Raw genomic sequence first — 26,635 nt, 5'->3', positions numbered from 1 at the left:
GAAATTGAAATACAATATAATCACTCTTATTAGTACACCACAATAAACATACTAATTGAGTGATATAATTAGCCTGGTAAAAAGTCATATAGACTTTATTTTAAACTATTTCAGATAAAAGATTGTGCTATCAAGCAATATATACACACACACATATATAATTCCATTTTCCATTTTCCAACTGTTGTTCTAACTTTGGCATAGGAAAGTAACAAAATTAAACTCTTTAATCCTTTTGTGGACAGATATTCTTAGTTTCCAGTACACCATCAGTATGAGTTGCAACCCTCCATCCTTCAAAGTCATTTAATCAAGAGACAAAAGATCAAAAGATCGGAGGAAGAGTTTTATTACATATAATCATGCATTTATAAACACGATAGGTAGAACTACATATTTATGTTAGGTGATGAATAAATAAAATGTGACTGAAGAAAAGAAAAGAAAATTCTGTGGGGATAACCAGATAACATAAGCAGGTACAAAAATTTTGATCTTTGTTATACATATGTGAGAGAATGAAAATGTAAGCTATCTTGACAACAAATTTACAAATATTTGTGATCCAACAAAGAACTATTATTTGGACTATAGAAAGAACTCTCAAAAGTCACCACTAAGAACTAATAAAATTCAATTCAAAACTGGTCCAAAGGTATAAAGAGACACTTCAAGTAAAAGGATATATGGACGGCAAGTAAGCTCATGAAAAAAACTGCTATTAGCCATGAGGGAAATGAAGATGAAGCCACAATAACCAACAACACATCTATGATAAAAATAGTGACAATATTAAATGTTGACAAGGATGCAGAGAAACTGGATCACTCCTACTTTGCTGATGGTAATATAACAATATAGCATTTAGGAAAACAGTTTGGGGAGTTGCTCATAAAACTAAACATGTAATTATCATATTACCCTATAACTGTACTCTTGGACATTTATCCCAGGGAAATAGAAATTTATCTTTATAGAAAACCTTGCACATGAATGTTCATGGCAGCTCTACTTGAAATAGCCCCCAAATGGAAGGAGCCCAAATTTCTTTCCACTGATGAATGGCTGAACAATATGTAGCAGGTGCATATAATGAAAAACTACTTAGCAATCAAAAGGTATACATTACTATATACTTAAAAAGCTAGATTAATCTCCAAAGATTTATACTAAGAAGAAAGAACTAATCCCAAGTGATAACATACTATATAATTCCTTTTATAGATATATATTCTTGAAATGACAGAGTTACAGAAACAAGAGAGATTAGTGGTTCACAAAGGTTAAAGATGGAGAAGGGAAGTAAGTCTTCATAAAATGGTAATGTGTGACATCCTTGTAGTGACAGAAATATGAAATTATTCTGTATCTGATGATGGTGCCCATGACAACCTATTTCATGAATAAAATTCCATAAGACTCAATACTATCACAACTAACTACAAATAAAGCTGAATAAAACTGGATGAGATTGGTGGATTATATCAAGATCAGCATCTTGGTTGTGATATTATAGTAGAGTTTCATAAGATATTGAGGGAACAAAGTAAAGGGCAAATAATCTCTCAATATTATTCTGTACAGCTGCATCCAAATACAAATATCTCAAAATAAAAAATGGCCGGTATTGTGTTAGTAAAATACAAAATTTATTCATTCATAGAAAATGTCAAAAAATGAGAAGGAACTATTTGGCAACAGCAATGTTTATCATTCCTAAATTGTAATTCTTTGTCATGGAACACTACCGGCCAACTAAAAATTATTTTAATCTCAAAAACTGGGAAAGTGAATACCTCCTGATTAAAAGGACAATACATCTTGTCAAATTGTTAGTCCTAAAATATCATTTTTTTTTCAAGAAATAAGCCATGCATGTGTTCATATCCTGTATATCCTGCAAAGAATTAGCATGGAAGTAGTACAAAATATTTCACTTACTAAATGTTTAATAGTTGTTTGCTGAAGTTGTAAAATACACTTAGTTAAGTGTTCTTATGTAGTGCAATGGCAGATCTTCTATCTGTCATGTAATAGGTCTTTCAGGGTATTACTTTCCCTTGATAAATGACAAATATGGGATATTAATAAGAAAAAAAATTTAAAGTTTATTCCAATGCCTTTCAGATTAAAAAAATGGAAAATTGTAGATCTTCAAGATTTATATTGTGATTGTTATGCAAATTTAATTGTTTGAGGCAGCATTTGGTTTACACAAAATAAATTGTATTTGCTACCTAATATTTACATTTCTAGCTCTTTTCAAGCACAAGAAAAGTTAGTTTTCTAATACAAATAATTCCTTTCTGAAATTATTTTAAATAAGTATTTAAGCAAAAAGTATAATTCAAAATAAACACATGAAAACTTGAAAATAGAAAATCAGTCAAATATACACCCTCAAAGATCAAAAATGGAAGAAGATTTTCATGGCTAGAGCTTGTGTCTGCATTTATCTATATTTATACATTATTTAATTTGAAATAATTAGAAATTGAACAATGCAATAAAAAGATCTCATACCATTTTTTTTGCTTAGCTACATACAGCTTAAAATTCAACATATTTCTTTTTCTTATTTATGTAGAAAAATGAATAGCGTTTCTGTACTGATGTAAAAGAAGCTATTTGTGCTTACTAATAAACACTTCTAGGTGTAAAGAAGTATAAGCAAGAAGCAGATAACTTGATATCTTTATCATTCAGTTTATAAAAAGCCAAGTATATAAGGAAAAAAGTGTTAATAACAAAAAGCGATTGTTTCATAACGGAATTCTTTTTTTAAAATGCCTTATTTATTTATTTATTTATTTATTTTTATGTGGTTCTGAGGATCGAACCCAGAACCTCGCGTGTGCTAGGTGAGCACTCTACCATTGAGCCACAACCGCAGCCCTCATAGCTGAATTCTAATGAAGGTATTTAAGTTTTTATAGATAATCCATTTGATTATATCTTTCCCAGTATAAAGTTCTTTTCAGTCCTAAGCATTTTTCTAATTTTTGAATGTAGTTTAAAGTGCTTCGATTAGTGAAACTAATAATTTAAGATGAAAGGATTTCATTTTATTTGAAAGAAATTGGGTGAAAGCTGATTTTATTTTTGTTCAAGGCTTGCTAAGCTTTAAAGGCTGGCCACACATCAGAAGTGCTACTGGTTTGCAGGTAGGTGTTACCATACAAGATAGACAATGCAGGCCAATCTTCAGTCTCTGACACTTGGGTTCTAGGCTTGGTCTCTTCCTCAAATCTCAGTGAAATTCAGAATCAGTTATGGATCTGTAGCCTTAATGAAAGACATGTAGCCTTCATCAGCTATCCACCTACTGTTCTTTCTAAAGCCATACAGACACAGAAATAATTCATAACTTTTAAACAACATGCACATTCCTCTTCATCTCTGATATTACGAACTTTTCTTCTGAAAAAACAAATGAAGAATCACTAGTTAAAAATCAGTGGCTGTTTTTATTGTCTGTCCCTCATTTTTATACCTCCTGTAACATTTGAAACCAGCTTTAATTTTACAGAGTTTATAATTAAAGGAAAGGCTTCATCAATAAGGATGGAAGTAGGAAGTTCAATGTGATGATAATGTGTTACAAAAAGTATAAAGATACAGATAAACTCTAGAGATTTGCTAGTACAAAAGAATAAGAAATATATTTTGAGAATCAAATTATTATCCCTCATTTGATTCACCTAAAATAAGGTGAAGTTTTCCAAAGACATTGACCTCAAGAGGTCCTTCTTCCTATCATGGCAAATAAGTTTGATTTTTCGAGGAGTTATTTTCATATGGCTCCTACAGTCAACACTCACTAAGCAATTCTATAATACATCTGAATGGTGGCACTCACTGTGCAGAAAAAAAACAAACAACAGCTTGCTGCCAGTGCTTGGATCCTTTAACTAAAAACTTGGACAGAAGCTGTCTTCCTCCATCTTCCACATGTGAAGGTACTTTTGTCTTTTTGCTGTTGCTGCACTGCATTTCACTCATCTTTGGAGAAGTCTATTCTGTTTGCTTCTGGCTGTTTCCTCAATTGACTTAGGTCATTTTGAATTCCGATACTAGCTTCCAGGATTCTGTCTATCCTGTCTCTTCCTCTTCCTACAACTAACTTCTGACTTGTAAACTTCCCTTCTAACAGCTGTGAAATTGCTCAAGACTTCCAAGAAGTTCAGTGTTTATAGACCATCTGTCACTGTTTTTTAGCTGGAAAGTTAAGTGTACTGGTTAGTCAATTGCAAGACACAAATAGGTTGGTGTTTGGTGAGGGAGGGAGACAATTCAGCAACACACACACACACACAAATGTTTACATGCTAATTCTTTAACACTGGGATGTAAGCTCTAGAAAGACTAAATACATAGGAGGTTTTTTTTTTTTTTACTGCTCTACAAAGTGTCTAGAACAGTTTCTAAAGCTTAATAAAAAAAAACTGCTTACTTAATGAAAAATTTATGTGAACTTGACACCATCTTAAAAATGTAAAACCAAGTCATTTTTATCATTTCTGAGTAGTAATAATAATCTTGAGGAAAAACTTTTAATAGTGCCAGTTGTCTAATTCCTGATGAGATTTCCTTATTTGCTTCTAACACAATACCAGGTACTATACTAATTGAAACTTTTAAAGCAGAAATAAGCAATTATATAATGACTTGGAATTACATAATATTACCTAAATACTAACTGCAGATAGTAACAATAATGACTAAAACAAAACAAAACTAAAAACTAACCAAATAAACAAAAAGTAAAGTATCTATGTAAAATTAGCTGTCTCATCCAATCATCAAACAAGCTGAATCCTAGCTATAGTGTAGTCATCCCTGCTTATTTACTATCAGAAACAAAGGAGAGCTCTCTAATACAGAAAGGGAATTAAGACTGAATTTCAAAATATATGAATCATCAACATAGCTCTCAACAGAGGGTCAGGCACAAAATCTTTTTTATTTCTGGTGAAAGAGTGATACAAAGCAAATAGGATGGTTATATTCCATATTGAAAAACTCAGAGAAGCTTTTCTGACAAATTATTCATAAAGTCAGAGCCTAAAGCCCCTGAAAAAGACTAGTCATTTTAAGAAGGGTTCTTTTTTTCTTTATTTATACCTGAAGATTGAGAGTAGTACAATAGTTTTTGAATGAGTGAATTTTGAATAGAATAATAATGAGCACACTCTTACCACAAAACTGTGACATTCCTTTCTTTGTGACAATAGAGTGGGTGTTTTGACATTGGGAGGCCTTGAATGACAGCATTGTCTGGGCTAGTTCAGTGTGATGCTTGTAACTGGGGACTGGAAATCTAAGGCAAATCAGTGTGCTTTGAAATTGTGAAGTGAAAAACAGACCTGAACAAGGATGAAAGCTGGATCTCACTTGAATCTAGATCATTCAGAAACATAATTCAAACAATGCTGCTTCTTGAAAGGAGGCTAACAAAACTACAGGGAAAAGCTCTTAAAATAACTTGAATTGCTACTCTACACTGCCCCTCAGACTAAGTTCTTATTTGATCATACTGGATGACCAAAGTTTTGTCTTTTAAGATATTAATGATACAATTAAGAACCAGTATTTTTCTATAGTCACAAAGCAGTATGCCTTAATTTTCAACTTCTGGTTATTTATAATATATAGAATAGCAAATGTCTGGCTGTTTTTCCATATAAAATAGATTTACTGTGATGGTTCTTTCTTCTTTAACATACCGCATCCTGCATCCATTCCCCCACGGTTCTCTCTCCCTTATGTTTGATATAACATTTTTTAATGAAGCCATTTCTGATAAATACATTGATTAATTCATATAAATCAAAGTTACATACAAAGTGGAGTATCACTACTAAGTGATACCTTTATGTTTTTATCATCAGTCCTTAAATTTGGCCCATCATGGAGACTTTAATTTGTGTATGTGAAAATAGTATCTCTGATGATAGCATTTTCTACAGAATTAGAATACTAACTTAAGTACAAGTCAAGAGACCTGAAGTTGTGAAGTTGTGAAAATCTGTGAAGTTGTGAAATTCTCAAATTTGCCTGTAAAAAGCTTTAGGTGTATGTTTGCATGCTCATTATGCACACACACACCTGCTTATATTTCTTTCTGGTGTAAGGGTCCCATGGTTTCTTTTCTTCTTTTTTCTTTTCAATGAGTTAAGAAAATGGTTTTAGGGAAAATAATGAGGTTAGTCTCGTCCCTTAACTAGTGAAATATAATATAAACAAGAAAACTGGGAAGAGTTAATTAGAAGTACCCCAAGTTTATATTATGTATATGCATAACACCTCATCAGCTACAATAAAGCATTATGCAAAAAGGTTATAACTCAGAACTGAATAAAGATTTTAACATCATCTTACCTGTACTTATAATTTAATACATAAAGGAACAAAGCCCAGAAACACTTTTAATGTATGCAAGGTCACACATGACTCTGGTAGCTTTATTTAATTTTATTTATTTTATTATTTAATTATTTCTTGTAGAAGTGCATGAAATTTTCCCATGTACTTTTCAGTAATAATTATTTTATTTTGATCACAGATTAATTTACATAAAATAAGCAAACAAATAAAAGTAAAAGTAGCTAGATAAAAAAGAAACTAATATTTTTTTTCTTATTTTTTGTTTTTCTATGTAATCAAATAATACCCACTTTCCTGCCACAAAGACAATTTGAGCAATGATTGATTCCACTTTGTAGGGGCTATTTTATGAAATAGAGCATATAAATCAAGAATAAGTCATTTACTTTTTAAAAATACTAACACAAAGGGAATCTGCATGATATCCTTAAAAGTTGTATAAAATAACTTTCAAAATATAATTTCACATTTTAATTCAAACAGTTAATGAAATTACAAAGTGCCCAAGAAGAAACAGTTTGTTGAAAGTCAAGAGCCCTTTCATCATTTTTTCTCAAATCATAAATTGAAGAGCTGACATCTTGATTTATCTCACTGTACTCTTTTAATAGCCAACAAGTTTGCTATTAAATTTTAATCAACCTGCCTATTAAATTTCATTGAAATGGTTTGGAGATACTTCAGTTTCTTTTAATAGCTAATTCATTCACTGGGAATTTATTAATATAGATTTCAATGACACATTTTCTCCAAAGTACAGACTGGGTTATTGTTAGTTCAGTACAAAATGAAATATTCTGAATGCAGAGAACTTGCATCTATTGTAATATATAAATTCAGAGCTTTTGAGATGGGAGCCCTAGAAACTACCTATCGCATTCCTCCTATTTTGTACTAAATAGTTTTATATATGTCTTCACATTAGGACACATAACTTTTTCTACAATTAATACTTAGAAGTTGAACTGCTGGGTCATACATTGTGCACATTTTCAATTTAAAACATTTTGCTAAAATGCTGTCAAATGTGTTTGTACATTCACATCAATTCACATTCCCTCAAGCAGCATATATTTCTCAAATTCTTTCTGGGAGTTAGTTTTGTCAAACTGACATTTTTTGCCAATCAGATAGAGTATAAAATGGTATCTCTTATCACTGCTATATGTTGCATTTCCCATTACTAGAGCAATGGGGTAATTTTTCATGTGTTCATTGTCCATAGGGTTTCTTTTTTTGTGAGTTGCCTGTTCTTTTACCCACATTTATCCTGGGATTTTGAATTTTATGATTCAATTTTTAGACATTCTTTATATTATCCAGGGACTAACATCTTGTTTGTTAAATACATTGTTTATATCTTCTTCCTTTGCGTTATCTGTTATGGATATATGGTTTGAGATAATCCTATTTGTCTTTTCCTCAAAGTTTGTGATATTAATTATTTTGTTAAAAAAACTTCTTCTCTAAACTATATTTTCTTCTAAAGACTTTTAAGTGTTTTTCTCTTTTTTGCATTAGATACCCCCCACCCCCACCCTATGACATGCAACACAATTCATTTTGCAAACAAAGCAACTGATTCCGGGATATTCAGAGATGTTTTTCTTATCATCAGCAGAAAGAAATGTTGCTTAGATATGGTAGATTTTCTGACTTGTTAAGCCACAGTGGTAGTATTATAACTCAGAAATCCTGGTGAAACTGCTTTACAACAGAGGAAGTGGTTGCTCTACAGAAATGATAATCCTGTATTAATTAGTCATTCATTTCTAAATCTCATCCTTTGTGATCAAAGCATGAATTTCTGTGTTCTAATAACTTGTATATTTAAAACTTTTTAGCATAATACTCAATACAAAGAACACTGAGTCTGAAGATACCAGTCTAATTTCTTATAGCTCTAGACAGAGTAGTGGTTAACCACAGTTCTTTTTAGTAATAAAAGATATATAGCAAAAAATATTTATCTTTGTAATTCTCACAGTTGCTACTCAATTCATTTTCTCCAAAATCAGATTCTTGATAATCTGCTAATGGTATGCAGTCAATTCCAGTTATATTTGTTTGCAAATCATACATTGCTCCTGCACTTTTGCCAAATAAAACTAACTTCAGAAAAAATGACGTGTAACTGTATAATAATATAAGATCTATTACCAAAGTAAAAAAATTTGTTTTTTAGTAATACTCACTGTCCAATATAGGTATGCTTTTTATTATGTAAATTATATAAGCTTGCATGCAGAAGGCCTGTCCTGACTAAAATCAGAACTATAAAATGGAATCTATAAATAAAAAAGCATGTCTGAAGAAACAGACATGAATTAAAACAAGGTATCCATGAAAAAGAGATTTTTAAATGTTATTCAGAGAAGGCTTCTTTTATCATATGATCATTATCAGCTCTGTTCTTCTTAGACTCAAGCTGATTCAGGAAGCATATTGTTTCTATTTTTCTAAATCAAGATTGACTTTCTTTTTTCAATCTCTGTATCCCTTCAAATATTTCTTAATCTGCCAATACTTTCCTGGGGCTGTGAACTACCTTCTCCAAATGTATGTGTAACGTGTTTTGAGGCATCCATATTCCTTATAATGATAAATTATGGAAGCTTATTTTGAAGCTCAGAAGAGACTCTATCACATAAATGCTTTCTGATAAATGGCATTTTATATATACACACACACACACACACACACACACACACATGGCCAAGTTACATAAAGTTAAGCCTTCTTACACAATTTAACAAGAGCCATTTTAATTGAATATAGGAGAAATATTGATAATGACAATTAAGGTACCCTTTATATGTATTTGGCCAAACATATGCCTCCTCCTTTCACATTTTAAAATTTTCATGTAATTGAATTAAGTCCTATGTAATTGAAAAATAGTTGATAAATTTAATATGACATTTCTTAGGAAAAATAAACAATGATTGTTTGTTGTTGAATATATTATAGTACATTTATGCCATCACAAGCTTTATGTTTATCTTCTAGTAGGAACATTTTTCCAGATGAGAGAAATATTTCAGGTTTTGTTTTTAAATTTGAATTATATATCATAGATTTTTTTTAAAACCAGAATTAAAATGAAAGAAATAAGTTTTAATTGATAATATGATCACTAAAATTACTACTCAAATTTTCTACTTATTTTAGACATTACTGTATTGTGCTGATAGAGAATGACATATCTTCAAGAACTGTTAAATTCAAAAATACAAAGATCTAGGGCTGGGGCTGTACCTCAGTGGCAGAGCACTTGCTTAGCATGCGTGACACAGTGGGTTCGATCCTCAGCATCACATAAAAATAAACAAATAAAATAAAGGCATGCTGTCCATCTACAAATACAAAACAAACAAAACCCAAGGCTTTAGGAAAAGTTTTATCTTTGTTTCTGTTACTAAGTAGTTTATAGGCAGAAACTATTTTCCTGAATTTTAGCACAATATTTTGACCTGACCAAAATGTAGATTCTTTTACTAAAACATAAATAATTAAATATTTAAGAAAAAAATGATTCTACCAGTAAAGTATTTTTAAAGCTTCCAGAAAATAAAAGTAATTATAAAATTATTTTTATGACCTAAGTCCTAAAATTGGGTCTAATAAAAGTAATTCAACATATTCAATATCCAATACTTCACAGCGTAACATAATTTTACAAGCTTTTCTTTTACTGCACAGGTAGGGAGAATCTACTATAAAGAATGGTATTGTAACAAAATATAATGGCAATGAATAATACATGAAAAAACTTTAGAAATAAAAATATGACAATCTCACTGTTAAGTATACCTATTTTCCAAAGTAGCTGACAAAATTAAAGGTCATTTTGAAACACAACCTTGAAAAAAGTCTTTAGTATAATATTTAGCAACTTCATGAAAAACTGCCATCATATGAAAAGAATGATATATTGTTATTGTGATTATGACTTTGTGGTCAGAAAGACCTTGCTTCTAATCTAGATTTCTGCCTTATGAGCTAACTTGATCTTGAGCAAGTTAGTTAATTTACCTACCAATAAAGCCAGTTATTTCATGGATGTAAGATAAAAGATAATGAATACAGAACCATGCTTAATATACAAATTCTAGTTATATGGAATAAAGGAGGAATACTGAATTTATTTGGAACTACCCAGAGGCATATTGTGTTCTTTACAGAAAAGCACATAGCAATTTCTATGTTGCAGTCTTCACATTTAACTCTAAGAAAAATAATTTTTTGAAAAATAATTTCTCTCTAATTATATTATAAATAGTACTATTTCAAAGCTAATTGGAAATGTTTTACAGCACATATATTTAGAATTTATCAAAGCTTGTTTGATTTAAAATAGAGCTAAAAGGGCAGGGATTGTAGCTCAATGGTAGAGTGCTCACCTAGCATGTGTGTGAGGCACTGTGTTCAATCTTCAGCACCACATAAAAATAACTAAATAAATAAAGTTATTGTGTCCATCTAACCCTAAAGAAAAACATTTTAAAAATACATAAAATAGAGCTAAGAAATATACATATAAGACAACAAGCAAATGAATTTTTTAAAATGAGGATTCTACATAGATAAAGAACTCTCTTTGTGAAGGGATCTAAGAAAGCTTTAATAAATACTGTAACAACTATAACAAATACAAACCAGGCTAATTACTATGTGGAAACAAGATTATTTGAAGGAGTCATTTCAAAGAGACAAAGTAGAAAGCAAAGCATAAGAAGAACCCGGTAAGTTAAGTGTTTAAAGGTTTTTTTCTTTGTAAGTGACTGACAACAATTAATAGCAAGGACCTTTGTTTCTGATTCACTAGTAATCAATATCAGATATGATTATTTTGCCACTTAAATGGAGAGTTCATTCTGAACATTATTTGGTCTCATTGGGTTAGGAATCAGAATTTAATAGTATTATTTAATTATCTATTTAATTCAGCATCTCACTTTTAAAATCTGTACCTATGTTGCATTTGGTTATTTTTTTTTCTTTTTTTTAATATTTATTTTTTAGTTTTCGGAGGACACAACATCTTTGTTTGTATGTGGTGCTGAGGATCGAACCTGGTCCGCACGCATGCCAGGCGAGCAGGCTACCGCTTGAGCCACATCCCCAGCCCCAATGCATTTGGTTATTAACCTGGTTTTCCTAACACAAATTTTTTATCATATTGAACCTTTTCTGACTATATTTTTATTGATGACATGTTTGTTCAAAGAAATTAACATAGCATTCCTGTACACATCCAGAAATGCAAAGAACAAAAAATTTCAGACATAAATATAATGGTGAATCTCAAAAGAAAACTTTATTTATGCTATAGGTTACCTATATTGTGTTAACATCATCATGTTTGTTGATAAAGAAAAAGTAGTTTGTCATATGAGATCCTTTGATTTGTTAGACTCTGCAAGTACTATTGATACATTATTGACTAGTTTTTCAAATTTCACAAATAGATGTCAGATTATTTGAGTAGCTGGTTAATATTTACAACCAGTGATTTTATAATCCTTTAGAACAGCAATGTTCTGGGGCAGTATGGTATGTTTATGCTTTTAAGCCAATTATATTTATTGACATAAATAAAGTATAGTGAATGATTATCAGTGTTTTGCCCTAGTAGCTTTAATTTATATAAACTGTTAAGTTCTCAAACACCACTTACAGTTTTTCATTTTCATTTCTCTTTAAAAATATAAAAGCAAATTAGGTTTAGAAGCTTGAATATTAATGAGTAGCAGGTGATTTATTGTGTAATATCTTTTGCTTCAGTGACCAAGAAAAGACAATACAGGCTCAGAGAAGGCATGAGTTAAAAACAGGTCTAGTCATATCCCAGTTCTACTACACAACTTGTTATTTAGCAGGACTGTCTGAATTGAACTGGTGTTATCTAAGTTTTGGAGGGGTAGGATAGTATTTGGAATAAAAGAGAAGACGGGGTTTGTTAAGTCATCATCTAAGGAATTAGAAAAAGAAATATATTATCTTTATTTCTTTGACACTAGAGTAGGGTTGCAAATCAAAAGAGGAAAGTACAAATAGGCAGATGTAATTTGCATTTAATTTCTAATTGAGAAGAGACAATTCAGTTTTATTAGCTTTCTTCTTTGTTAGCCTCAAGGGCAGCACCATCTTAGGTGAATTATTATTTGTTTTACTTGGCACTCAGGTAACCTCCTCATTTCTCCCACCTATTGCTGGAAAATAAAAAGGAAAGGAAACTTTTAGTAGTAAATGATGAATTTTAATATCTGATTATTTGAGAGCCCTGTCAAGGAAAAGTTTTCATTTATTAGAAAATATAATAATATGATATCTCTGAATAAAGTAGTAATAATAATAGTGCTTATTATGTTCTTGATGCCATTGTAAACAATTTACATATATTAACTTATATATTCCTCTCAAGGACCTTCTGAAGTGGGAACCATTTATATCGCTATTGCAGTTAAGCAATTTAGAAACTGTCACTGGATTAGAACTCAATGTCTGTTTATAAAACTACTAGGTGAAACTATAATGAGTAAGTCAGCTACTTGCAAATGTATATTTGATGGCAGAGTTTTCCCGCTTTGTTAAAACAATGCCCCAAACCAGTAAGGTCGCCTTTCAATGGGTAGTTCTGATCCAAACTAAATGAGAGCCAAAATTTACCCTTTAAAAAAAAAATCTATGAAAATATATGCATCATCAGAGGTCATCATAATTTTACTGACTACAAATTCAGTGAAAATGTTGTGCAGATTAATACAAATCTGAACACTTAAAAGAAAATCATCTGTATTTATAAATAAGTGCTAAATATCTATAGATCAGTCTTCTGAACCATAACACTTAAATATGGCTTAAATAAATATAGTCTTACTGGTCCAACTCTCCATTACTAAAAATTTATATCACATTAATTCATGTGGCAGGTTGACAAAATAGAGGTTGGAAGTTTAGAGGGAAATAAAACCCCATGATTCTAGGCAAAATTTATTTATTCCAGAAGAAGTGACTTTTTCACTAATTATATCACTTAGAAGGAACACAACTTTGCAGTAACTCATAACTGGGATGAGCGTTAAAGTAACTTTTGATAACTCACATAAAGATACCCCATTGGCAGCAGTTTCTTAAACTTGATTGGAAAAAAATTCTGCTCTCAATCTCAATAATTAAATAAAAAGAAAATGGTAAATGCCATTATAATATTTGTGATGTCCAATAACATCTAATTTCAGAAGATATTCTGATTTTTATATAGATCTAAGGAAGGCAAAAATGAAGATGTTTGTATGTACTGCTAGAGAAATTTCTCAGCAAAGCTTAATTTTTGGATCAAACTCAACTTTTAAAAGAGGCATTGTGAATCTAAACGGTTTAAGATGAGGTTTGTGTAGCAGAGATTATGATCAGGAGAGATGGGTAGAAAGAGTACTGTAAGTCCTTCTCACCACTACCAGGATGTTGGAGCTAGTAGAGATTTTAATTAGATTTTTAATAGCTCTGGAGGAGTTGGGGGTTGAATATTGACTAAATCTTCAAGGCATGTATAAAATAATAAATACTTAATAAATGAATGAATAAAACCTCCTTTACACCTACAAGCTTGTAAAAAACTTGGTGTAGCTTAAAATTAACCATGAGACTCTGTATTCAACCATGACCTTATAGCTCTTCTAAAGTCCCTTCTACTCCATAAGTAACGTGAGTGATATTTAATTGTTATAGCACTGGCTTCAAGGAATTCTGGATTTGCCTGAGTGTATGACATCATACCAAACAACTTGCAGAGACAAAATATTTTAAAAGGTTTAGGAAACAGTTGGGGAAATATCCTCATAAAAACACATATTCAGTACAGATTGAATAGAAGGTTTTAAAAAGATGAGTGTGACCAAACAATGAATTCTCAAAAGAATATAAAAGAATTAGTACACTCATTGAAAATTATCAGTAAATCCTCCAAGGTTTCACATGATTCTAATAAATAAAACCCCAATAGTAATCATTTTTATTATATTGGGAATCTAGAAAGGTAATCTGATATATATGGTGGAATGATGCATTTCAAGAACAGAGTATAAAAGATAGTTTAAAAATCAAAAACAGAAGTTGTTCTACATTGAATGGTAGATTCTTTGCTCTTAATGGATCCTAAAGATGGTAGCTGCTGATTCTTACTTGGAATAACAGATGAGAAGACATACAAAATTTAAAATAATACTCTTTTAAAATGTATTGGCCAATGGTATAAATAAGTAAGAAAACCTAAATTAAAAATAAGAAAAACAATGTTAGGCAATAGCTGTAATTTCCAAGAGTCAGCACTATTTTAAAGAAAAAAATAAGAGATATTATATTTCTAACTTAGAAAGAACAAAAATGGAGTTTTATTTTTTAAAAAATTGCTAACTGTAACTAAGAATGAATGGGAAGTTAGAATATATGAGGATGCAAAGATGAGGTATCTAAGATCTTTTTTAAATAATAGAGAATATAATCTTTTGAATAAACACAAGTGAATAATTATGTTGCTGAGGTGACTGAAGTGTTTATCTGGAAAGATGAATCTTGGATGCCACCTACCTAAATATGATACACACGCCTGAATGCAGGGAAGATAGGACCCTGGGGAATAAGACAAGATTAAAGAAGGAGGTTAAAGGCTATCTTCAGAGACATAATATGAAGAAATAAAATTTTAAAGTACTTTAATCAACTAAGGTAAAAATTGAGATGAAAATATAACCAGGAGTTTCTGGACCTGGAGTGGGGCTAGGAAATTAATTCAGGGAATGAAGATCACTATGATCTCTGGCACCATTAAAGTCACTAAGTGAAAGGAAGAGTACATATCATGATGAAAAAGATCACTGCTTGGACACACTTCAAATCATGCATTCAATTTAACCTCCTCCCCAAAGTCTTCGTCAACATAACTTCTTCAAAGTCACAGAAATTTTATATCCTGCATTCAATAGCTTTAAGAACTATCTTTTAAAATTACTGACCTTAGTTTACAGACCTAGACATATTATCAGTCCATACGAAATGTTATTATTTTCTTTCAATTCATTTCAAATTGACTCAGTCATACACATATTGTTATATTCCCGGTAGGTGACATTATTGAGAAGAAATTGAAGTAAGGAGTTAATCAATAACATTACAAAATGTGCTTGAGTTTGAAGTTCATAAAAATGGTCCACTTAAAAAAAAGGTTTTAACTAACTTTATATACATTTTAGTAATAATACTGGACAAAATAATAATTTTACATATTATATCCATCCTTACAATAAGTAAAGAAATGGTATATTGTTACAGTCATCTCATCCCTTCTTTAAACAATAGCAACTATTCCATGGATGCTGTGATTAACAGATGCAAAATATACCTTATGACAAATCCTATTGATAAGGATAATTTTCTTTCTAGGAAAACTAACTGTGATTTGAAAAGTAAATTAAAAAAATAGAGTACTCACATTTCGATAAATTTCACAAACTACAGAATAAAACTAAATCAAAAAGAGAAGATTATCTATATAAAAAAACTTGAGATTGTCTAAATGTATATCATCCAGTAAATTCCAACAAAGAAAAGAAGAAGGTAGTTGTTTTGAAAAAAAAAAGGTAGCTGTTTTAATATATTTTTCTCTATTTGAAGGAATTTTCCCTCTCACTATTCTTACTTAACTTAATGTAGATAATTTAAAATCACAACTAGATTATAGTTACTACAACCTTGCACCCAACAGCATATGAAACTCAATGAGATATATTAAAGTGTGAATCCCTATATCAAATTCAGTTTGCACACTACTTGTCCTAATCTCTGTCTATAAATAAGATGCAAATTACTTGAGTAAAAGAAATTAAGAGTACTGGCATATAAATCTTTCTTAATCATAAGCAATAAATATTTCATTATTTGTGTAACAAAAAGCAGGCAGAAACAGGTTAAAAACAGATTAATAATTCTAGTTTAGGGGTAAGAAAAAATAACAATGTTGACCTTAAAAATAACTAAGTTCATACAAATACCACATTCTACCAATAAACTATATTCTTAATAGTTTCCAGCACTGATTGCACAAATGTTGTATCTAGCCATTTTTATTTCAGTGAAATTATTTCTAATATTTCTGTCACTCAGTGTGAAAAAGAGAAAGAAAGAGAACCCATCACAAATAAAATAGTACATCAAGAGAACTTCATTTCAAAAATATAAATGATGTTGATGTCCAGAGAGCATTTTAACCAGAAGTACATAAACACACATAAAAAAAATCATGATTTACATAAAAGTAGCTTTCCTAGACCTTAAAATGTTCAATATTATATGAATAAGTCTTTTAGGTATAAGGATTACATGTGATTTTCTCCTCACAAGTACACAGGTTTCCTTAAGTATGTATTAGACAGTATATTTTTACTTCCACAAAGACTATGAAATTGCTTTATACCTGGGACAATGTGGAATTCTATGATGCTTAGCAGACTATATACCACATAATTGCCCATTTCAACTGCTTTCAATGAGGCCTGACAGCTCACCAGTTTATAACAGTGGCAGATAACTGGAAAAAGAAGTTTCTCGTTATCTAACTTCCATTTGGAAAAAATTTCCTGAAAATTCAGGATTTAAAAAACAGGCATATGAATAATGGAACACACTGCTACAATCAACCAGGTTTTACACTATTCCTACCAAAGGGAATGAGGTTTAGAACTTGCAAATAAAGCAATGCATTTGAAAACTTTTTAAAGTAATCCGAGGAGTAATAAATATAAAAAACCATTTCTAATTACCTCTGTTGAGTGATGCCGAACTGTTTATATCTCCAGTAATAAATGACGACTCTGACTGTTTTCGGACCGTATCATTCCACATTCTACGAATTCGGCTCTGAATGGAGAAAAGGAAGAAAAGAAACAAACTCATGAGGCTGTGAGTTTTCACATAAATCATTCTCTCACAGTTATATGAGACCTTTGTTTCTAGCATCTAGAAAATAAATGATGTCTACCTGCTTATAGCATAGTCACATGAGAATATCACAAATAAAATTAATGACACTACCTGGCTGTGAAAAAGGAATAAATGTAAAGCACTATACCAATTCATATATTTTAGGTTATATAGAATACTATACACAGAATTAGAAAATTTAAAATTTTAGTTTCCAAAGTAAAACAAATTATTTTCATTTCAACTTTTTTTTTTTTTAAATCAAGGATTGAACCCAGAAGCACTTACCCAGTGAGCCACATTCCCAGCACTTTCGATTTTTTTTTATTTTGAGACAGGGTCTTACTAAGTTATTTAGGGCCTTGCTAAATTGAAACGGGCCTTGAACTTTCCTCCTGCCTCAACTTCCCAATTCACTGGAATTACAGGTATGTGCCACCACATTGGGCGCAATATAACTTTCACTGGGATGTGAATGCTTAAATATGTATTAAGTTGTCAGATTATGAACAAAAGTTTAGTTTAAAAATTCAGTCTTGCAAGAATGACACTGGTAAGAACAAAATATTATTAAAATTCTATTGAGTTTACATTTTCCATAACTACTCTAAGAAAACCTATGCAATTTTAGAGATTACATACTATCCTGCCTTTTCTTTTGAAGGAGATAAAGGTATCAATTCATCTCCATTCAATGCTTCAGAGTAGGAAGTTTTATAAATAACTAAAATTTCTTCCATTATTATTTAATTATTTCCATCATTATTATCTCAAATTCAAATTTACATGTCAGATAATTTCTGAAAATATTGTAATATTACATTTTGAAGAAATTTTTTTTTCTGTTTTGCCATCTTATTGAATTAGGGATCAAAAACTTTGGAGGAAGAAACAAAATATTTCAGAAGGTTTTTCCAAGAATGAAATAGTTTGTAAGAAACATTGCTACAAATAAGGTTGAAATCGACTCAGAAATGGGTTATGTTCCATGTTTTAACTTCATAAACAGTAACAGTAGTTAATCTTAGAATATTATATAGTTGTTTTTATAAATCTTGAAATGTATTCAGAAGTATTTAGAAATACTGTTGAATATCTAATCACATTTCCACTGTGTCACTGATGACACACACATACACACAGACACACAAAACAAAATATACCAAAACTCATTAAAAAATGACAAATCTTAAGAGATTTCTTCAGTGAGACTAAAGATATGGATAATATCATTTTACCAGAAATATTAACAAAGGAATACTAAAAAAATATTTTTTGGAGGGGGAAAAACTACTACTATAAGTCAAGAAAACTATAGATCAAAATTTAGGAAGCTTCTGTAGGGCCATATACAGATCAGTTAGGAAGAGGTTAAATAAAGAAGAAAAAATTCTGTTCCTTAAATTGGATATTGAGTTCACAGTTCTTCATTATCTTAATATGCTTCACAATTTCACAAGTTAAATACATTATTTTTTTAAAAAAATATTATGTAAAAGTAAATACACCTAAAAAGTCAATAAAATAAATGAAGGATAAATGACAGAACAATTAGAGGTATACAAAAGAGGGAAGAAAAAAATCTTTCAGTCCACAGTTTAAAAAAAATCTGTACTTATTTCTGTGCGCTTACATTTGCATTCTTTGGGAAATGATCATCATTTATAAGTGATTAGTACCAGGAAGGAAGGAAGGATAGAGCACCAACATATGGAGTCAATTTTCAATTCCTTAGTTTTGCCAATCATGTCATTCTAGTATCTAAATAGCTATCACATGATCTTGATTACCTGTGCATGATACCCTGTCTCTTCCTTCTCTATATCATCCCATTGACTTTCCAAAGCAATCCAAACAAAATATAAATCCATTTACTCCTACAAATACTATAGGGATCTATCTCCTGCCTTTTCCTCTGACTTCTGCAATTGTCTCTCTAATGTGACTACATTCTTCTCTTAAAGAATGTCTTTACTTTGCGTAATAGGATTCCTTCTGTTCCTGAATTTTTAAGTTTCCCCTGTCTTAAAGGCTTTCCAATAGCTGTTTTCTCATCTGAAATTGCTTTCACCTGAACTTCCTTTCTTCCTCTCATTTAGAATATTGTCATTCAGCACTGGCATAATTATTACATCCAAAGACAGTCTTTGAAAACCCAAGTAGTCCCTTGAATACTTTCCATCACAGTATGTTGCTTCTATACCAGTTTTCACTATCTGATAAATTCTCCTACTACTACAATCAAAGCTCGTGATTATAGGGAGGTTATCCCCCGAAAAGACTAGCTGGTATTATATAGGAAGTTCTCAATATTTCTAAATAAAAATGTGAAATACATAAGGATTTTTATTTTAGAAGTTCTGTGATATAAAAAAGCATCCATGCTCCCCAAATTTTTGCCTTAATATCAGTGAATACATTAGCCTTTGCTTATGGAAAATCACAATTAATGTGAAACATATTTTATTAGTTTTATCTAACTCAATGACAGAATCTAAGTGACTATCATTTTATAGAGGCCTATACTGGCATATTGATCAGAATCAGTATCCTAAGTATAAGAAAATAATGTAAGTTTTTCCCCCAGGAATATAATTATGATGTTACAAACTATAATGGTGAAGAAATAAATGATATAATTTTAAAATGTATACAGTTTATGAATATAAATATATATAAAATATATAAATATATATGATGTTATATTCTGTAATTGATGTTATATTCTGTAATATATGGTAGCAGCTACCATATATTGAGCACCTACAATCTAAGCATTCTGTATACATTAACTCAATCATTCTAACTGAAGAAATTAGTATTATTATCATTACTTTACAAATGAAAAACTTTCAGTCAATGAGATTAAAACTTGTTCTGTCATAGCTGGCACATGGTAAGGCTAGGATTCAAACAAAGGTGAACCTACCCGTAAAGTTTATCAATATTTTATTAAGCTTCACTGCTTTATCTCCTAAACTAGAAGTATTACTAAATATTGTATAACTCTGTTGTAACTTAATAACTGAAACTTTCAGTAATGACTTTTGTCTACAAAATGACTATAGCAAGTGAGTTCAATGAATGCTTTTGCCTATTCACCTAATCAGGTGGACAATATGCAAAATCTCAGTAATTTCGATTTAAAAGTTGTCAAAATATTATCACAAAAAGGAAAGGTGGGGAGAGGGATGACAAGTTTGAAATAAAGGCCTTGATTATACAAAGGAGCTTTGGCTGGAAGCATCCTCTGGAGTTTCCACCATTCTTAGGCAAATTGGCAAATTAAGAAGTCTTAGGCTTAGAAAACTCTGCCCACCTGAAGAGTATATCTGGTTCCCCTAATATGCAACTGTGCAACCTCAGTAAAATATAGAAGTGATAAACCAAATGCAGATTTTTAATACCTATTTGTTATATTTAGTAATAATTTTCATTATTTGTGGTTGATAAGTTATTTAAAATAATCTTATATGTTTGACAGTTAAATATGAGTTACTAAAACTTTAGTTGGAAGTGTATTATATTGACATTAGATACATGATTTCATTTATAGATAAAGGAGAACTTCATTAAATTTCAGAAAAGTGTTTATGGAAACAATGTTTATTATCATTGAATTATGAGAGTTGTTCCAGGGCTAATCATTTTGAAAAATAATTAGATTTATAGGTTGAGGTAAGAGTCAAGAAAAATTAATCTGAGATTTATAACTTTATCAACTTAATCAAGCCTTACTCAGAATTCAACTGATGACACTGAAAACAGTGGGTTTTTTCCCTACTGAGACAAGCAGTCACAAAACGATTAGTCTGATTATCTGAATTCAAACTTGCTCATACCCACACAATCCTGTCTTTTATAACTGGCTCATTTTAGCATCCAAGATGCTGAAATTTCTATGTAACTATCTTTGGGATGAAATTGTAGCCTGGTAAAAATGGCCAACAGTTTACCTAAGGGTTTACAATTTCCCTGATAAGGGACTCTATATAGTTATGTTCGGTGCTGAGCTGATGGAAACAGACCAGTTATTTTGATGATGTGTCCTAAGTTCTCCACTCCTGAGGTTTTCCTCAACTTGTCAGCACAAAAATATGGTATGAATTATAATAGTTTTTTTTACTTAAACATATAATTTTATATGGAAATTATTTCAGTATGTGATAAAGAATTATTTTATCTGCTAGAGAACTAATAATAAGGTCACAAATTATATATATATATATATATATATACATACGCACACACAGAGAGAATATTTTGAGTTATGGATCAAATAGGGAATTCCTTTCTTCACCTATGACACTCATTCAACTAGAAAAATATTTGAGGAAATTATTTATTACATAACCTTAGACCTTGAATTTCATTACAAAATTTTGCTTCCTTCAGTTTCTGTCAATTTCATTTTCATGCCAATCACATGAAAACAACATCACATTTGATATGATCAATATTTGGGATAGGAAAGAACAGCGATAACAGACTACACATAAGGAATATTAAATTTCAGAGGACAAACATCATTTACCTGTGAGCCTGTAGAGTAGCGTCCAGGAGTTCTAGAACCAGAAGTTTTCCCTGAGCCAATGGAACTCTCTGTACTTTTGCCACTGCAGCAATGTGTTCGCAGGCATTTCCCATACTCTTTTCGTACCTAGCCAATTAAATATTAACTTCTATTAGCAAGTTATTGATTGCAAATGGGAAGTAGGGTATAAAAAATATGTGAGTTTTGGTTTTTGATAACAATTATTTCCTTTTCCTACAAATACAGAATAAACTGTCCAGCACATATTTTGTAACATAAAATAATTATATTCACACTGTTGAACTTGGAATTTGGCATAACTAGTGACTTTGCAAATACACAATCATTTCCAATCATACCTTAGTGGTAGTATATCTTAGTTCAAAGACATTATTTTTAGCTTATAAATTTGATGTAAGGTAGTCTGTTGTGAAGAAGTGTTGTAGCTAGTGTTCTTTAGGCAGAAATCGACTGAGAAAGAGTGGGATGAAGGAATGAGGAGATGCAGAGAGAGAGAAAGATAAGAGAGATTATTTAAAGACAGAAAAAGAGAATGCATCAGGCTAAGAATTTGTTTTAAATCTATATTCTTTGACTTTTTAAAATCTTAAAACAGGTCAAATTTTCAAAGTCAGAATAAAAAATGGCAAATATTTTAAATTTATGTCCACAAAATAGTTATACTTGAAAATTACTGAGAAATACAACTGTTTTTCTTTATACTACTGCAGATTAAATTCTTAATATATGTTGTGATATAAAATAAGAAAATAAGAGATGAATATTTTTAACTAACATTTTCAAGCAGAGAATAAATCAATAATTTGGGGGAAACTTTCATTGTCATGTTTAAAATTTGTATTAGTTCCTATTTAATTGGACAAAATACACAAAAATAAACAGGAATTTTCCTAAACAATACCTCTGTTATCAATAACAACAAAAAAGGGACATCTTATCCTGTTGGTTATACACATTCATACTTCACAAAGCAAAAATAGAGTGTGAATGGTATGTTAACACCTCCATTCAAATGATTCTTATTCAATGTTTGCAAAGTTCACTCTGTCAAAGATATAGCAGAATCAAAGACAGATCATTCAGATTTGTCTCAAGAATTCACATTTATCAAATGTTATTACTTTTAAGAATAATGATGGAGCTGGGCAGGCAGCTGGCAGCCTGGTGGTGCACTCCTGTAATCCCAGTGGCTCAGGATCTTGAGAAAGGAGAATGGCAAGTTCAAAGCCAGCCTCAGAAACAGTGAGGCGCTAAGCAATTCAGTGAGATCCTGTCTCTAAATAAAATACAAAATAGGGCTGAGGATGTGCCACTGTGTTCGAGTGCCCCTGAGTTGAATCCTTGGTGCAAAAAAAAAAAAAAAAAAAAAAGAATGGAGACATGAGAGGTGAATCAAAGCATGCATCATGTGGATTGGCTGCTGGCTGCTGGGGGCAGAAGCAAAGGATGGCTTCTTAGTAGAGAAGATTAAGGAGAAAATCTTCAAAGATAGGTTGGGATTAGCCTATTTAGATGGTGAAGTTGAAAAAAAAAAAAGGGTAAGAGAGGGGAGAAAACAGTATTCTGGATGGAGAGAACACTGCAAGTGAAACAGAGTTATGAGGTCCCAGCTTTTCTCCACTCTGGAATTTTAAAATTACATTTAATAACATATTTAATATTCTAATGATATGTTTTGCAATCAAATTTTTTGATGTTACAGTTATCAATAATTAGAAATACAGCTAATTTTACTGAGTATTTACAAGTTAATCCATATTTTATTAAAAATAAGTGAGTGTGAACCTATTTGTGTGTGTTTATAAGACATGTATGTTGGAAGGATGGAATGAAGAAACTTCTGATTTTTAATATTTTTTTTTTGCATGCAAGCATGCAAAGTATTTTCCTCAAAAAGACTCTGGAAATAATTACTACTCCCATTTTACAGAGAAGGATACTGGAATGGTAAAACAATGAAATTGCAAAGCTTAAGTGATGTTCTTCCTGTGAAAAGGTCCAAATCTTAGGTGCTCATGATTAGAAAGTTCTAAGATGCCACATTTCTAACATTAATATATGACCAACATGGGCATTGTATGTTATTATCATTATTCTACTAAATTATCTCTTTCTCTTTATCAGAAAAGAATGATACAGATGACTTTCTCAATTAGAACTTGGGAAGGCTTAGCATAATCTCTCAACAAAGGTAAGCATTATTGACTACAGTCAGGTGATTTTTGTACTGAATTTATGAAGCATCTCCAAGAACCTGACCATTGATCAAATTCTTTGTCTCTCTTTCCACCTTGTTTTTCCTAATGTATTCAGAAAATTGTATTTTTCTTTCTAGATGAATGTTTTTTAGTGAAGTGATTTAAACCTAAACAAATACTTTAATACAAAGAAAAAAAAAGGGGTGGGGGGTAGAAAAGACAGGAGAACCAACCATTCCTTTTCCTATAAAAAAAGCAATAATGGATAAGCCATGAAATTCATCATGGGCTACTTGCATTTTCCAACAAAGGCTGAATGTTCTCAACTGATTTTATAAACAATCAGCAAATCAGGAGATCTGGTGATGCCAAGTCCCACAGTGGCTACATTACTAACTGAATCATTATACTGACTTCATTTTGCTGTGCTGTGATTTGAAATGGGAAGCATATGTCTTGAAAAAAACAAAAGAAAGAAAAGAAAGAAACATAACATGGACTGTGTCCATGAAATGTTTTTCTTTAGATTATAATTTAAAAAACCCTCTTTGATTGTGCAATCATTTGCATACTCTAATCTATATCACATGATACTGCATCTTAATTACTCCAATCAGATAATGATATCTTCTTTCAATGTGATGTTGTTCTAGAATACAGAAGACAGGAAAGGAGAATGTACTTTATGATTGGAATATTTCTTCCATACTCAAATCAGAAACAAAATAATCTTGGAAGCTGTGAGAGAATATCAAATATCTGAGACCATAACAAAAGCAAAAGTGACTACTTTTAATGGAATACATGGAAATCCAGGTGACACAACCAGGCATACTAAGGAAAAGACTGACAAATAACTCCATAAGAACAAAAAGCTCAAAAATAGAATATTTCCTTTTTTTCCAACTCCAAATATATGAGCAACTATATTAACAAGGGCATATTAGTGAAATTCAATCAGATGAATAAAAAAAAGAAGTGTGTCACATTAGATTGGGTAGAGAGAAGTGATGGGAGGAGAGGCAAGAGGAAGGGGGAAAGGGAAGGACAGCAGAATAAAATAGACACTAGTATTGCTGTATGTATATACATGACTGTATGACCATTGTGATTCTGCAACCTGTACACTCAGAGTAATGAGAAATTATACCCCATTTGATTCAAATGCATGATATGTCAAGACCATTGTACTGTCATGTGTAACTAATAAAAAAAAGGAAGAAAGAAAACCCCCTAAGACTATTTCTGTATCTACAAAGAACAGTACTTGATTTTTTTTCAGTAAGGTATGAAGCAAACAATAATTTCATGTTTTTTTTTTCTTTTCTGATATTGGGCCATCTTTTTGAAACCAATAAAAATACCAGAAAATTTAAAAATTCAAAATATAGGATAGATAAAACAATATACTTCTTACTTGTTATTATAGATAATAAAATTTCTTAAGCAGAGCCCAGCAAATTCATGAAAGAACAGGTAGTCAATACTATGGTACTGTCCCCAACTCCTCCACCAAATTAATTTGTTGAAAACTAGTTCCCAGACTCTAGAATCATATGGTAAAAGAAGTGCTTGTTCTGTGGTACTCAGTTATAGCAACAGAAAATGGACTAAGATGGTCTATATTTCAGGTTTTGTGAGGCAAGAGATAAAACTAATGATATTTTGAATGTACCTATTTTAAAATGTAAATAAAAATATTTAAAAATGCAAAGACAGTTCTGGGTTTACTAACTAAACATATAAAAGTAAGTTGCATGAATTTGGCCCATGAAGCATAATTCCCTGAATTCTGCTCTAATGAATAAAAGAATTGAACTTGATGATTATATACATATATATTTAAAATTAGACTTGTGTAAAATACTTTAAATATACTAAAAACTCTAGGTTTGTTTCAGATCCTTAGGTACAAAATTCTACCTGAATGTCAAATGCAATTCTAATTAATAACTAGTGAGGACTTTAGATAAGAAAGAGAGAAGCAATAATTAGAAAAAACTACAATAAGTATTAACTAATAAAAATAAAAATTAATTTAGATATACATATAAAAAGATTTTTCTGTTGCATAGCAATTTCTATGTTAACTTTAAAATTTAAAATTTGTTAGTTCAAATTTTCTGCTAATCTATAAAATAAAGATGACAGTAAATACAATTCACTATACTTCTACATGGCATGACCAGTTACCATGTTTCATCATTTCCATATTTTTATGTACAAAAGTCAACTTTTCCCTTAATTCCCTGATTTCACTTTCCGTTTTCAGTTAAGGGTTCTACAATCTGAATCTAGGTAACTTTCCCAAATACTTAGTCTCTGACTTCCCTAATAACTTTTACAATGCTAACCACTATTTCTTTACTTTTTCTCCTGTCTTTAACTCACTGTGATGTCTTGCTACTTATTATTCTCCTCTGAAACCTCTTTCTTTCCATCTGTATTCTTACTCACCATCTATATGCCTCCTGCTCTTTAAACTCACCAACCATAGAAGATTGCTAGCTTTTGA

General features: G+C 30.8%; 1 protein-coding gene across 30 annotated transcripts in view; it reads right to left on the bottom strand.

The window, feature by feature from the left end:
* Adgrl3 (adhesion G protein-coupled receptor L3) overlaps positions 1-26,635 on the bottom strand; it is a 790,900-nt gene that overhangs the window by 38,343 nt on the left and 725,922 nt on the right. For 29 of the 30 annotated variants that reach the window (XM_048784572.1, XM_048784544.1, XM_048784554.1 and 26 more), the window contains 2 exons: positions 21,902-22,027; positions 17,208-17,304 (listed from right to left, as the gene is read on the bottom strand). In XM_048784572.1, coding sequence (XP_048640529.1) covers positions 17,208-17,304; positions 21,902-22,027 — 223 coding nt within the window. Of the gene's footprint in view, positions 1-13,733; positions 15,022-17,207; positions 17,305-21,901; positions 22,028-26,635 lie in introns of those variants that run through there. The other variant, XM_048784566.1, reaches the window with a different exon arrangement.

The sequence above is a fragment of the Marmota marmota genome, unplaced genomic scaffold (assembly GCF_001458135.2).
Source record: "Marmota marmota marmota unplaced genomic scaffold, marMar, whole genome shotgun sequence".
Classification (NCBI taxonomy): domain Eukaryota; kingdom Metazoa; phylum Chordata; class Mammalia; order Rodentia; family Sciuridae; genus Marmota; species Marmota marmota.
Note: the sequence above shows the minus strand (reverse complement) of the source record. Positions and strands in the feature narration are given on the sequence as shown.